Source organism: Lasioglossum baleicum, chromosome 6, assembly GCF_051020765.1.
Source record: "Lasioglossum baleicum chromosome 6, iyLasBale1, whole genome shotgun sequence".
In the NCBI taxonomy this organism is placed as follows: Eukaryota; Metazoa; Arthropoda; class Insecta; order Hymenoptera; family Halictidae; genus Lasioglossum; species Lasioglossum baleicum.
In genome coordinates, this window is record NC_134934.1 from 1020263 (window position 1) to 1034011 (window position 13749).

Consider the following 13749-nt stretch of genomic DNA (forward strand, 5'->3'; position numbering starts at 1 on the left):
GGATGCATAAGGTATGATGCACGGTCATCTGGAATCGCGACACGTTTGCTTGACCGGCTTAGGAACTAGGTCCTCGCCGACATTTTGCTCTGCAACCACCGATAAATATGCTGCCGGATATTCGACCCGCGAAACAGCTCCGACTTTGATCGGGTTCGCAGCATGATTCTCTATCGTCGAACGTTATTAACAATATTTTTTCAACGTATTTTTAGAATCGTTTCTTCTCGATGCACGTAGTGACACAGCTGCCGATTTTAATTTGCAGTGACGAGCTGAGTTGCATGGTGCTTCTGAAACACGGTTTTGATCGGCGTGAAAATGGGCCGGTTTTCAACCTTTTCAGAGGACGATCTTTCATTCTCATTAGGTTGGCAGTGTGTGCCAATTGGTTTCCTAGTTAGCAATTTTTTAACGCAGTTTCACAGTCGTTTTGCAATTTGCAGTCACGGGCTAACAATAAGTTGGACAACACCTCTAATAATGACAGCAATACAGGTGAACTATTTTATATACATAGGGAGAAAAACGCTGATGATGCAAATGGATTCGTTTTCCGGATCTAATTTTTCCTTATCTCCGAGCCCGCGAACGATATGCATCGTCAAGCGCATTTAACGGTGCAGCAACGAGTGCACGGAAGGATCTGTCAGCCGTGGAAAGGCAAAAGGTGCACAAGTATCGAGTAGCGACCCCGACCTTGAAGAGGTCTTTGTCGACGCACACGACATCAGTATTCAACGCCCTCGCATCTTCCTCCGGCCGTCTCTTGAATACAAATAGCGATCTCCCGATCGTCCACCGTAGCTTTGTACGGCCGCACAATATATTTTCACGTTAATGGCCCCGCGATTCCCTTTGTACCGATGCTGCTTTTTTCCACCGTAGAACAGCGACAACATCCACGCCGATCGACCATTTTATCGTTCCATCGTTCCACGTGTAATTCTCCACACGATTCTCCCATACCTTGTCCAGGCCGATTCGATACTCTCGATTACGATCGAACACTGATGAGACAACACTCGAGCTTTCCCGATCATTCGCAGTGGAATCACGAACGTGATAAATAGATTCAAACGATTTCTCTTGTTTCTTTCGTCGATTACAGGATTCTTTCACAGCATAAGTGGAAGTAAAATAATATTCATTTTTCTTCGCACATAATAATTATTTTACAACCTTTTGCGAGAAGTCTGTTATCCTCACTTATTTATCTACTCTCGAGCAATTTTGAACAAATTCTTAATAGTATGTCGGTTTCCATGTACTTGCTCTAATTTTGTGCTTTTTTTGGTAAACATAATGTGTTGTAAAATGAACTCTATTCAGGGGCCAAATTAGGGCCTAATTGTAGCATGCTCGTGGAAACGACGGTAACCTTCCGATCAATTATACTAACCAAGATCTTGATAGGAGACGGTTTTTTTTCGTGCCCGGTTATCTGCAGCGGTCAGGTGCTTGACCCTAACTGACCTTATCCGACCCAGGCCCGGGTAAGAGGCCAATTTAAAATCTTGCGTGCACCTGTTCGTGGAACACCTCCGAGATAACAGATTTCACGAGCGGGGCCGCTATCCTGACTGTGTTTTCGCGCGGAATTAAAATGTATCGCGCGGAAAGTCGCTAGGAATCTCGGTGCGGTGGTGCGATTTCGCGAGGACGTTTATACGAATTCTATGCCGATCCTGTGATAAGGAACGCTCCTGGTTACCTATCGCGGGGATCAAGAAAGCCTTCGCACGCCCGGGTTCTTTGTAATTAATTACTTCCTCGAAACCAAAATAATTCTAGTAAGTTCTACGTGACATGGCAGCTCGTTTCTCTGCCGTTCCATTTGTTGCGAGTGCTTAAAATTTAGCAGTTACAGCTTAGGAAAAGGATAGCAGTTTCTGAAGGCTGCCAATTATGTTAATTTCGTTCGACGGAAAAAGTGTACTTACATATTTCCGGGACACTGAGCGTTCATAATTGAAATTGCGTGCGCGTAAATTGAACATCAAAATATTCGAAGAAAGACGTAACAAGATTAACAAGAATTTACAATTGAGGTACATTAAATGCACTAAAATTGAAAAATGGATCGCTCCTTTTGCGAATGAACTTTAGTACAGAGTTCTTCTCGTGATAACTGCGAAGACGTCCACCCCGTTCTTATCAACAACTATGATAAAACAATCACCCAATTTCTAGCTGGTCTTCCAATTGTTGATTCTATTTCGAAAGTAGAACATATTTTCTTCGTAGACGGTTTCTAAAGCCAGTGTGAGTCACCGGTTGTTCGACCACTGAATGGCCATCGGATATCGATAATTATGCATTTAGAATTGCAAAGGATGTCACACAAAAGCGATAGAATCGCCTATAACCGCGAGACGGTGTTCTCCGCTATTGTTTATCTTTTACAAGTTGAAGGTTCGCGACCCGCGACCTCCTGTGCAGAAACACGTGTCACGATCCGTCATCAAAATTGGAAAATGAAGAGAATGACTCATTCACGATCGCGAAAAAAAATCCACAGTGACTCAACGTCTCGCGTGCTACAATTGCCGTTGCGATAAGTTGAACTCGTGCAAGAAGCAGATATGCAAGGTTGCACTCTATTATTTGCAAATATTTCGTGTATGATGCATACGTTTCACGCAGAATACTTTTTTAACAGTAAATAATCAGTAGTAAAGTTGATTGTCTTGGAATTTTGTTCAATCTTTGAAAATGAATTGTCTCGACGCTAGAACTATCGGAGGCACTCAAGTGCGAAATTAATTATGAATCTACAGTTGTTCGAACGCTTTTGTTTACAAGCGCGTGGCCTCACAAACGTATTTGGACGAAGCGGATCGATACAAATCCGTATCGAGACTGTCTTTCTCCCGATCAGACGGACACCGCGCCGCGTTCTGCATTGTCCGACAATGTCAACATTCAAATTAGGGTTATCGGAAATGTTAGGGGTGACATCATTAGAGATACATCGTGTTACATCGGCCGAACGAGCTCCGGATTGATCGAGCAGCTTCGAATCGCTGCTGCTTCGAATGGGAATGGACGGGGAGAAGAATGAAGTCATTAGAATCGATAAGAACGGAAACACAACGGCTCTTTAAATCGATGATTATTATTTCGCTGGCGATCAGCATGGACAAACATGTGGCTCATGATTCATCGAAACGATCGAAATTAATTCAACGATATCTAAAATCGTTGGAAATGGACCAAGTAATCTTTTCAAACAGTCAAAATGTATTTAAAGAGGTTTTTAGAACCAGTAAAAATTTCTTTTAGAATAATACGATCGTATCTAAAACCATTTAGAGATCGAAAAAAATGTGTATGGCAGCTTGAACAATTGGTAGAAATGAATTGCGTGGTTCTTAGAACCAATACAAGTAAAAAAGAACCGAGTGGTTTTCAGAATCGATAACAGATCGAGTGTGTACAATAAAAATAAGCGAGTTTTTCGGAAGAAGAAAAGAGTGCATTTGCGATTCCGACGTTTTACGGAATGGTCGAGAGGAAAGTCGGTAGCCGGCGCGCCGAAGCTGATACAAATATTTGAAGTGGTCGATAAAATCGGCCTTGTGGAATTGAAGACAGTTCAGAACAGTTGAAAATGCACCGGCGCGGCGCGGTGTGCGGCGGCTGCGTCACACAACCGTATCTTCCGCGTCTTATCTGGCTTCGCGGAAGGCACTTGCCGATGCAAAGATAGCACCACGTTTGGCGAGGGCTTATTACAATTACTAATCGCACTTGATCATTACTGGACGTGCGTCGAACCACTAACTAGACCCGGAGAACTGTAATCGTTCCGTTGCGCAAATGCGTCTCGCGCCCGGTGAAATGTCGGACCGTGTTTGTCTGACACGATGTTGACACGGGCTGACGTCAGGTAGGTGTCCGCGTTTAGGCGAAGATGCACTTGTCCCGCACACGGGAAAACGTGTTCAAGCCTTTGTTACACCGCCTTTGTTTAGGATTGGAATGTTTATCATATAGAATCCGAGCCAAACGTCCAGCTGTTTTTATTCAAACGGTCAAACATATGGAGTGTGCTTCGTATTCTGTGTGCTGAAGTTGACGGAAAGAGATGTCATTTGGACAGCAACCACTTCTTCCATTTCCGAGGGTTCACCTTCGTTTTCATGGTCAACTTTCTTTACGGGGGGAAACATCGTTTACCTCGATTAATTTGTATTTGTGCTTCTTATTGTACATTATTTACACCTTATTCAGATCACTAAAAAAAAGGAAGAAGCTATGGACACTGCAAGAAAAAGACAGTAAGGTCTCACTACCTGTTCCTCCTATGGGAAATGGGTGTTTGAATAAACTGCAAACAGCGTATTCTGTTATAAACTCTAGTTTATTATACTGAGCTTGGAAGGACGTCGTGTCGCGTTGAAGGCTATACTCGAAGTGAAGAGAAAACGAAAAGGGCAACATGGAAAAGTCCGTTGTCCACTTGAGATAAAGGACCAGGGCTGCGTTATGTTTCTTACCCCCTGGCACTTACAGGCCCATGGGTCTGGTTTATTGTCAAAGCCAGTGATTCTCACACGTAATTAAATTCATTTTTGCTTTCTAGCTGAGGCATTGTTACTAACAATCCAACAGCTCCAATTTTCAGATCGCAGCTGGGGTAAAAAAGTTTCACCTAAACAATTTGTGACGCTCAATAATAAATTAGATCTACCAAGGATGCATTGGACTATCCGATTTTCTGTGATCGTCAGCGTCGAAACGGCGAAGTCTTGCGAACCCGCGAAAGTGAAGCTGCACGCTTTGTCCCGGCGCGGCGCGTCTTGTATCGCGAAACGGGGAGGGAAAAATTGAGATGGGCACGGTGCCAAGTCCATCGATTCGCCGTTGTCTCTCTTTCTTTTCTCCTGGCGGATCATACTAGGAAATGGTAAATAATGTATGTGCCTCGACACGGAAATACACGCGTGGCGAGATCGCGAATGTTGGCCTTCGTGAATGTTGATCCCGCAGTCGAGACACGGATCGGCCGTCATCGGAATATTAACGATCGACCAATAGATATTCTCATCGTCGCTCGATCCGGCGCGGCAATCGTTCGCTCCTTTACGTATCCACTGTGTCCTGCTTGGCATTCATCTCCTTCGGGCATGTGTGTGAGAAAGGTATTCTCCCCTCGGACGAGATCTCGTCGGAACGAACGCGGTTTCAATTAGCGACGCCTCTGTACATTCCTCTGTTCACAACGATTTCGACTTCGTCCTCGATGAAGATCGAGCGGACGAGATTTGTTGCTGGTTCAATAACATCGAACGGAACACCAAGGAGTTCTGCCAGCACACTGGCCGAAGTAAGTGCTGGACGTTTTTCTTGTTTCTATTGTGGGCCCATTGTAAGAGTCTCCATTCTGTGTCTTGTCTTTCTACTCCTCTTGTACTCTTTCTATTCTCTCTGCTGTTCGCTATTCACTATTTTACTATTTATAGAATAGTACATAGAACATTAACGAGCCATTATGTTTTTATATGTCATGTTCGAGAAGCGTGAAATAAAATCCACATTTTCTACGGAATTGTGAATTCCAATAAAGGCGCGGAACGAAATACGTATTGCTTAAGGGACCAGCCAATAATTTTGTCCGCCCTTTGACCACGAGAATGTTCACCGGTCAGCGCATCGCCTATTTTGCATAATCAACGCCCGTTTGATGAATAATACTGCTCGTTAAACCCACACCTGTCGTTCCTGAACTTTTATTAGAACACGTAGCTGGGACGTCGAAAGGGTACACCGTCGCGTCGTCCCGCTTGTTGTTTGAGTTGGCAACCAGCCAGGACCATAAATTCCTGTCAATTACGAGCGAGATGGCTTTGACAAAGTATTACGCTACACGCTGAGCGGCGTACCACGATTACATTGTCGCCGTACAAGATCATAATAATCGCTGAATAAATTAACAGTTACTGGTTGTAAGTATCCTCTTTCCCCGATTAATTTCACATTTCTCGCGTTGCTGCAACTTTAGGTGTGCTATTCCTTGTATTTGGAATGAGCCCTGCAACTAACTGGCAATTCAATCTGTAATTGAACATGGAACGTAGACGTAGAAATCCTTTTTTTTATGGCAAACTTAATAAATAACCTATCTCCATTATTGGCAAAAATGATTTTAAAGTAATGTGTTCAATTTGTTTTCTCGTTAAAAAGAATAGAGAAGATTGGAAATAAGTGCGAAAATTTGTTTTCCTTATGACAAAATTAAACAGTTTATCTTCACCATTGAAGGATCGAAGGATCTCAAAGTATAAAACGTATTCGTTTGCTTGTAAAAAAAATAAAAAGTATTTACGTAAGCTCGTCCGAAGGAATAGAAGGTGCGACGTTTAATTTGTTTGCTCATTGAAAAGAACAAAAAGTAAAACGTTCAATTTGTTATTTATTTGCGGACACATCGATGCGTCAAAAGAACCGAACACGCAATTAGTCTCGCCGTGACACAGCTGCGAACACGAGTTCGCAAGAATCTGTCTGATTGAAGTAAGTATAATTCTACTGCCCACGTTCCCGACTTTTACTACTTGCAACGAGCGTTTAGCCTAGTTTCCCCAGCACGCCATAGTTTAACTGCGCCGAGACCATCGGAATTTTGCAAAATTTTCCCTTCGAACTGAAAGTTTACTCTCACTAGTCTCCTCGATTTCACAATTTCTTGGCAGGAACGACATTTTTAGGGTCAATTCCGAGATGCGAAGTGTAAATGAAGGGTGTGATGTCTGTTACGCTTTCCTCAGGCCTTGGAGATAAAGCTGCTCGCGCTGATGTTTACCTGCGCAGATAATTACTTCGTTATCGTGCGCTGAGATTGCCTAACCGGAGCAGACGAAATCGGTCGTTGCGATCTAGACGATTGTCGCTCGTAATTACCCCGACAAAGTTTGACAATTTTATCCAGGACATCCGCAATTCATTTCAAATACTGTCTCGTAGCGGCAGAAAATAAAATAAAAATTCAAACGGTGACGAACACACAAAATTTATACTGTAAAAATTCATGTACGAGTTTCCTTAATGACCCTTGCAACTAAAGGAAATCAGCGAAAACTTTTCTAAAACCCTCATCGAAAACACCTGTTAGAATGGACGAGTACACGGATATTAACTTTACGCAAACTTATTACAGAAAAAATTTAGCAGACAACGAGGTCCATTGTGTGGCACGAGAGAGCAAAGAAAGTCGGTGTTCCCGCGAGCCTGTTATCAATTCATGCTGAATGAATTATGTGAGCGAGACCGGCACAGTTTCGCTATCAAGATCGAGCCCGTGATCAGGCGGTGATCGTCGACGCCAGTTAGAGCAGAAAGAATGCAGCACAGGTAATTTTAAATATTCGACGTAGCGTGTCAAGTATGCCGAGTGTATGCCGCAGAAATGCCGAGACCGGTTTCCTACGTAATGACATAAGGCTGGACGATGTGACGTCACTTGGCTACCTCCGCTGACAAAGTTCAGGTACACGCGGTGACTCGTTCCCGACCTTCGATTCAATGGAACTCGCCCGGCTCTGCTCGAAGGCGAACTTGAAGTTGCAGTTGCAGTTTCAAGATTCATTGATCTTGATTTCCGCTATGAAGAAAAGCGACTTTGAACTAACAGTTCCGGGGACAAACACGGAATTATCCTCTGCTATTCAGTTATCGAGATCAGTAGATCTCGCGACGGAAGGAAGCGAGAATTAAATAGACAATTTATAAAAGGGCAATCAGAAGTGTGTTAGGTTGTAAATAACTTCGTTCAGGTGTAAGAATGTATTCCTCCTCTGAGATCTTTCCAATATTACAATATTAATATTATAGTGAAAACCTAATGATTGAAATCTGCGGAAGCCCAACTCGTCTGATCACAAACGGTCAATTCTACTGCAGCGACACTCTCACAAACTGAGAAGTATTTCGGGAAGAGATCGCGGTAAAATATGATTATGACTCGTGCTTGCAATATTCCTTCAGCTTCCAAGGAAGTCTTGACCATGAAGAGCCATTTCTTATTTCGTCTTAAAATAGACACCTGACACAATTCTTTGTGATACAGCGTTGTTCGTAGAAAAGCCGCAGGGAATTAAGGAATATTTCGTAAGGACAGTGAAGTCACGGCAAATTTCGGTTGTTTAACATTTCAGAGGAGTTTGATGAACTGCATGTTCACCGTACAATATTCCTAATTGTAAAATTTCGACCTCATCACAGAACACGATTTCTACTTTCGATGATCAAGATTGAATTTTGTTCATTTTAAGGCGTGAAATCGTCAATATTGACGTTTCATTTTTCTCCCAGAGTACTTTTGAAGAAAGACTCGATGCGATAAGATAATTGCGCGGTGTTCGACAATTCTAATTGGAAAGTCACCTTTAATATTTAATGCGTTCTATGCTTCTACGAAATATGTTTAAAAATCTCTGTGTTCACAATGTTAATCCGAGCTAACACACTGGCACGATGTTCAAGTTCCTAATTTAATCTGGGATCAAACCGGAAAAATGAAGGACGAATCTTTTGATAACTTTCCACAATACGACCGATTTTGTTAAATGCATTCTACTCACGAGTCACGTTACTGCAGACTGCAGACATTCGTGTATTGTTAATGTCTCTATTGCACTGAGATTTCGAAACACCTATTAGAACATCACATCAATTAGGATGTACCAATCTTCAAAAGATTCGTCTTCGATAAAACTGTTAATGATTAATATCTGAAAATGTGTTTTATTTTCAAATTGGACATGGACATTTGCGATCATCTAATATTATATATGTATAGAAGAAGATCCAGAGATATCGATGAACAAAGGAAATAGAGTTTCGAATAATACACAATAAACTGGCGCAAGCCGCACAGCACACAGGGGGAAATGAACAAAACGCCGATATTGAAGTTGAACAAAGGATTTGTTTCTCCATTTCCGGCGAGGCTAGGGAATCAGCGAAATGGGAAAACCGATCGAACGGAATCAATGCGAGCGGCTCGCCGCTCCAAAGATAGCTTGGTATCCATCGTAATCTGTATATCAGTGTCATAGAGATAAACGTTTCCTTTGGAATGTTATTCGCGCGTTGTCAAAAGACCACATACAATTAACGCGCGACTATTACTCACGCAGCGCACGCCTATGACACACTGCAGAAACGCTGCGGCGGATGGATTTCGCGCTAATCAATTTTCCCCGTCGAGATCCGTCGTCTAATGCAGGTATTATCCTCTCTGCGCAGTCTCTCCGTGGAACTTGTTGCGCTTCCAACGACCGATTTTCTCGGAACCCGCGTGAAAACGCGCCCGAACGATTCGCGGTTGCGCAACGAGGCCCCCGCTCAATGCGCGGCCATTGTCGCTCATTTTATAACGGAAAAATTTCATATGGAAACGGCTTTAATCACTGAAGCTTCTCAACTCTCGTCTAACTCTGCAAACTATTCGACTTTTTGTATTCTTTCCTGTGGTTTAAAATTTTACAAAAATTCATATTTCTTTTTTCATGGAAAAATGTTCATATAAATTCAATAAAAGCCTCTCAATTTTTGCTCTTTTTTTTCTGAAATTTTCCAATTTCTTCGTTAAATTTATAGGAAATCACTATTGCCGATTGTTCCTTCACTGGAAAACTTGATGGAGAACCGACAACATTAATGAAATTATTCATGTATGCTTTACCGAGTCGATTTTTAAGTAGCCCCTAAGTGTATTGATTAGAGTTACACTGTAACCTCCAGGGTACATGTTTGTTTCACGATAAAAAAAGCAGAATTGTCTCGATTATAATCTCTGAACACATGAACTTTGTCTCGCAAGACTGCTACTAAATATGGAATGTTTAGAGTACACTGGCTTTGTTTTGTTCCTTGAGAACCTGTGGAATATTTCGTTTATTCTACAGGTTGCAAGCAACTAAGACACCTGTTCAAAACTACCGAGAATACCTCTATCTCTATTTCTGTGAAGCTAAGGGTCAGTTTGTTCAAGTTATCCGATTTCTTTGGAACCCTCTTGAGCGCTCGGTGGATGTGTTGCGTGCCTTCTACGAACTTGCAGTGGCTGCCCGATTTGTACTATTTGTTTTAAAACCGCTGCGCCGCTCGATAGACTTGTTCTACTGCTTCGGAATCCTCGGTGTATTTGTTCGACTTATTCTCAAAATGGATCTTTCATAAATCAACACTACAGCATGAAGAGTTTTTTAATCGCTATAGCCAATCAAGAATTAGCAAGAATTCTTTTACAAAGACTAGAAAAGAAGTGAACATTCTGCACCTGCAGCTAGACACTCTACTCTATCACACGATTAGTCAACAGACCAAGCCCATCAAACAAATACTTCAACAAACTCGGACTACATAGCATTCTTTCTTCAGCAACATCACCTATCAAACTTCAAGCTTCTACACACATTTCTCTAAAAAGATCAGCCGAAGTGAAATTCTAAAACGACACTTACCATCGCAGCGGTCTGCGAGATCTCCGGACCCTCCTCGGCGGCTCTAACTCCGCCGACAGCTAAGATCACCGCGATCAGGACACTCCCGGTACACCTTCCCCGGGTGGGCAGGTTGTTCCACTTGGTCCTCATCTCTTTTCTTTTTGAACAACAGCTATTAACCGAACCGTGATCCTCTGAACGGACTTTGCAGACTAGGTCACCGGTGTGCGATCGACTCTATTGTCACAAGAAGATCGTGCGAGATCGTTCTACCACGAGGACACTGACACACGTGTTTCTGGTTGGACGAGAGAAGTTGAGGATTGCAGGACGCCGCGGCTTGTCCTCTCGATCCTTCGAATCCCGGCGTTGGTCTCGCGAACTGGCAAGAACTTATGTGTTTCTGCGAGGTTGCTCGCGGCTCCCCAGGTTGTCAGACCCGTTCTCCTCGTGGGTACCGCGGCTCCGACTGACCAGTGGCAGTCGTGGCCAGGTGTAGTCGGCGTTAGGTCAGACTGAGACGTGGTTGCCACGACACTATCGATTCCTGGCCTGCGATTCCTCGGCACGCGTCTTTCCCCGTTCGCTGTCGTCGTCGACGGCCACGCACGGCTCCGTCGAGTCTCCTCGTTTTTCGTCGCGACCACGAGGACTACTGATATCGAGGATTCTTCGTCAACGCAAGGGCTGCAATGACTCCGGACGCGTCAGGACGAAGCTCAAAGGACAACGGAAAGAAGAGGATGCACGAAAGAGGCGCGCGGCCGCACTGGTACCGGTGTCTACCGCCACTCTGAATTACAATCAGTCTGCCACTGACTTTTATCGAGGCCTCCCACCACGCCGCGACACTGACTACCACCATCAACGCCGAGCGGCGACTACAATGCCAAAGCGAATAACAGCCTCCTCCTGGAACTCTCGCGTCGGGAACCGTGAATCTATTCCTCGGATTGCACCGGGATTAGGCCGGGATTAGGGCAATTGGGTGTCGGGCATCACTACTCATAGATCTAGGAGCTAGCGTTCATGCTACAGGCTGTGAGCTCTGCGGATAAGATATAGGTTCTGAGATTTTTCCGCTTTTGTCGTGGTTTCACAAAGCCTTTCAATTTATTTGATAGTTCTTTGAATTCTCTGGTCTTCTTCGGGAAGTTGTTCATTTCGACACAGTCATACACTTTGAGTCATTCTTTGTTGTTTCTGTGGAAGCCGTTCGTTTCAATACTGACACTTTAGCCATAGTACTCGGAGCTCAGAATAATTTTGGGACCTACGAAAATATAGTGTTAATTCGAGAATAGAGGATTCTAATCCTCGACGGTTAAAGTCGGGCACTTGCAAGGAACGAAACAATTAAAATCATCAATTAGAATTCGTGAATGCATATTTGATTCGGTTCGACACTGAACGAGCAGGATGACACCGTTTTAAGCATCGGCACAGGACACCTGCGTAACATTGCGAACACGTGCTTCGACTACCAGTCGCTGGACACTAGGAATATGTAGGAGTGGCTAGGAAATATCCTTGCAGCGGTGTGATTCGACCAGAATAGAGGAAGGATAATAACTCTGTTGAATCGATAGTTCTGCCTGCAAGAGTCAACCGAAGCGAGAATGAAAATTGATCACTGTGAAATGCATGCTGGCATGGGACGAGTGGCTGTCTCCGACACCCCATGAATTTTTAACCAAATGTTGCTTGACTCTTCCGTCGAACACACTGACTCAGCTTAAATCTATCGTCAAAAATGTCGAAACTAGTGAAAATTGTGTATTGGAGAAAAATTTAACCAGTTGAGGGTTGAAAATAGTCTTTCATCCCCTAATCAATGCTGCCAAAAGAACATGACATGTATTTTTCGGAACATATGGAAATTTTTCATTGACCTTCTGACCTGCTGTAAATTACCATAGAGAAACAAAACAGGGGACAAAACTGGACACACTGCGATCGTAAACAATTTAGTTTACGTCAGAGGTACAAACTATTTTCAGGAACGTTCAACTATTTCGGCCGGCGGTAAATCATTTATTCATGGCCTCGTACGGCCAAGGTATTCACTGAATGGTCCGATGCAGCTTACAAAACAAGCTTTTTTTACACGGCATTGATACCCTTCAAAACGTTATTACGAGACGGCGGAAGTTGATGCGAATTCATACTTTCGCGGACGAACCTCGCGATGCTGGAATTAAACAATGTATCATTACCTTCGCGGGGAACTCGGAAATGAATTACGACTGCGTGAAACTCTGTTTGAATAAATTTGGTCAAATTCGTATCTTCGAGAAAGGAACATCAGTTTTCGCACATTTTTTTGTCCATGCAGTACATTTTTGCTAGAAACACGTTCGAGGAAGCTCATCAAGGGCAAACAAACGCGACCACGCGGAAAGAATGAAAAAAGACCGGCGTTGTCGCGATCCATAAAATCTTCCGTGGCTATTAGTCGCTCTGTCTCGATAAGCGAACGACGATACGATTGTAAGGGGCACAACGATTTTCTTTCGCGTGTCACGACTGAAAAGAACGCGCACAATGGTATTCGCGTCGCCATTGTGGAACACGGAAACGCGTGTCGTTCGGATAACGGCGATCGATGTGGATAAAAATCGAGATAAACGAGGACGTTCGTCGGAAAATTATTATATTTCACTAATGTGGTGTCGTCGATCGTCTTTTTACGAGTAGCCAAGAATTTTCTTATCACGTTTTTATAGGCTTTCTTAGAAAGTCTTAATTTAAGTAACATTTTCTTTTTAATTGCTCGTCTCTGCAGCTTGAATTGGAATTGAAAAAAGGTTTTAAAAATGTAAGTGTCCTTCTTTGTTGGTTTCAAGCATGTCCAAGAAATTTCGAGGAATTCGTCATTGAACAGTGCCATTATCAACGTGCTAGGCTGTTGAACTTCGCGAACGATTACCGTTTTAGCGATGCAGGAAAGCGGATGGATCTTATCCTTTTATCACGGCCCATTGAGAAACTTAATTTTGGTGGGGTTTCCATGTCCGGGATTCGTCGATCGTTGATTCACCCGATGCATGAATCAGTCATTTAGTGCATAATTTCGTTTTAAAAGCTCTTCCGGTTGCACAAAAAAGAAAATAGAACGGTATTTCGGACATTTCAGATAACGATTTAGCAACAATTGTACAAACCCTTTGCATGATACTCAAAGTAAGCCGAGAATACTAACGTGTCATTCATTTACGTATTTTTTTACTTTTATGCAAGACGGTTAAAAAATTTGAGGTTCCTGAAATGAGGTAAGATATAGGAATATCTTTTC

The 13749-nt window shown here is 43.1% G+C and overlaps 1 protein-coding gene across 4 annotated transcripts in view; it reads right to left on the reverse strand.

Moving 5' to 3' along the window:
• LOC143209846 (stromelysin-3-like) overlaps positions 1–11269 on the reverse strand; it is a 34063-nt gene extending 22794 nt beyond the window's left edge. For all 4 annotated transcript variants that reach the window (XM_076426069.1, XM_076426067.1, XM_076426071.1 and 1 more), the window contains exon 1: positions 10473–11269. In XM_076426069.1, the coding sequence (XP_076282184.1) occupies positions 10473–10604 (132 nt within the window). In that variant the 5' untranslated portion in view covers positions 10605–11269. The remainder of the gene's footprint in view (positions 1–10472) is intronic.
• Between the last annotated feature and the right edge of the window lie 2480 nt (positions 11270–13749).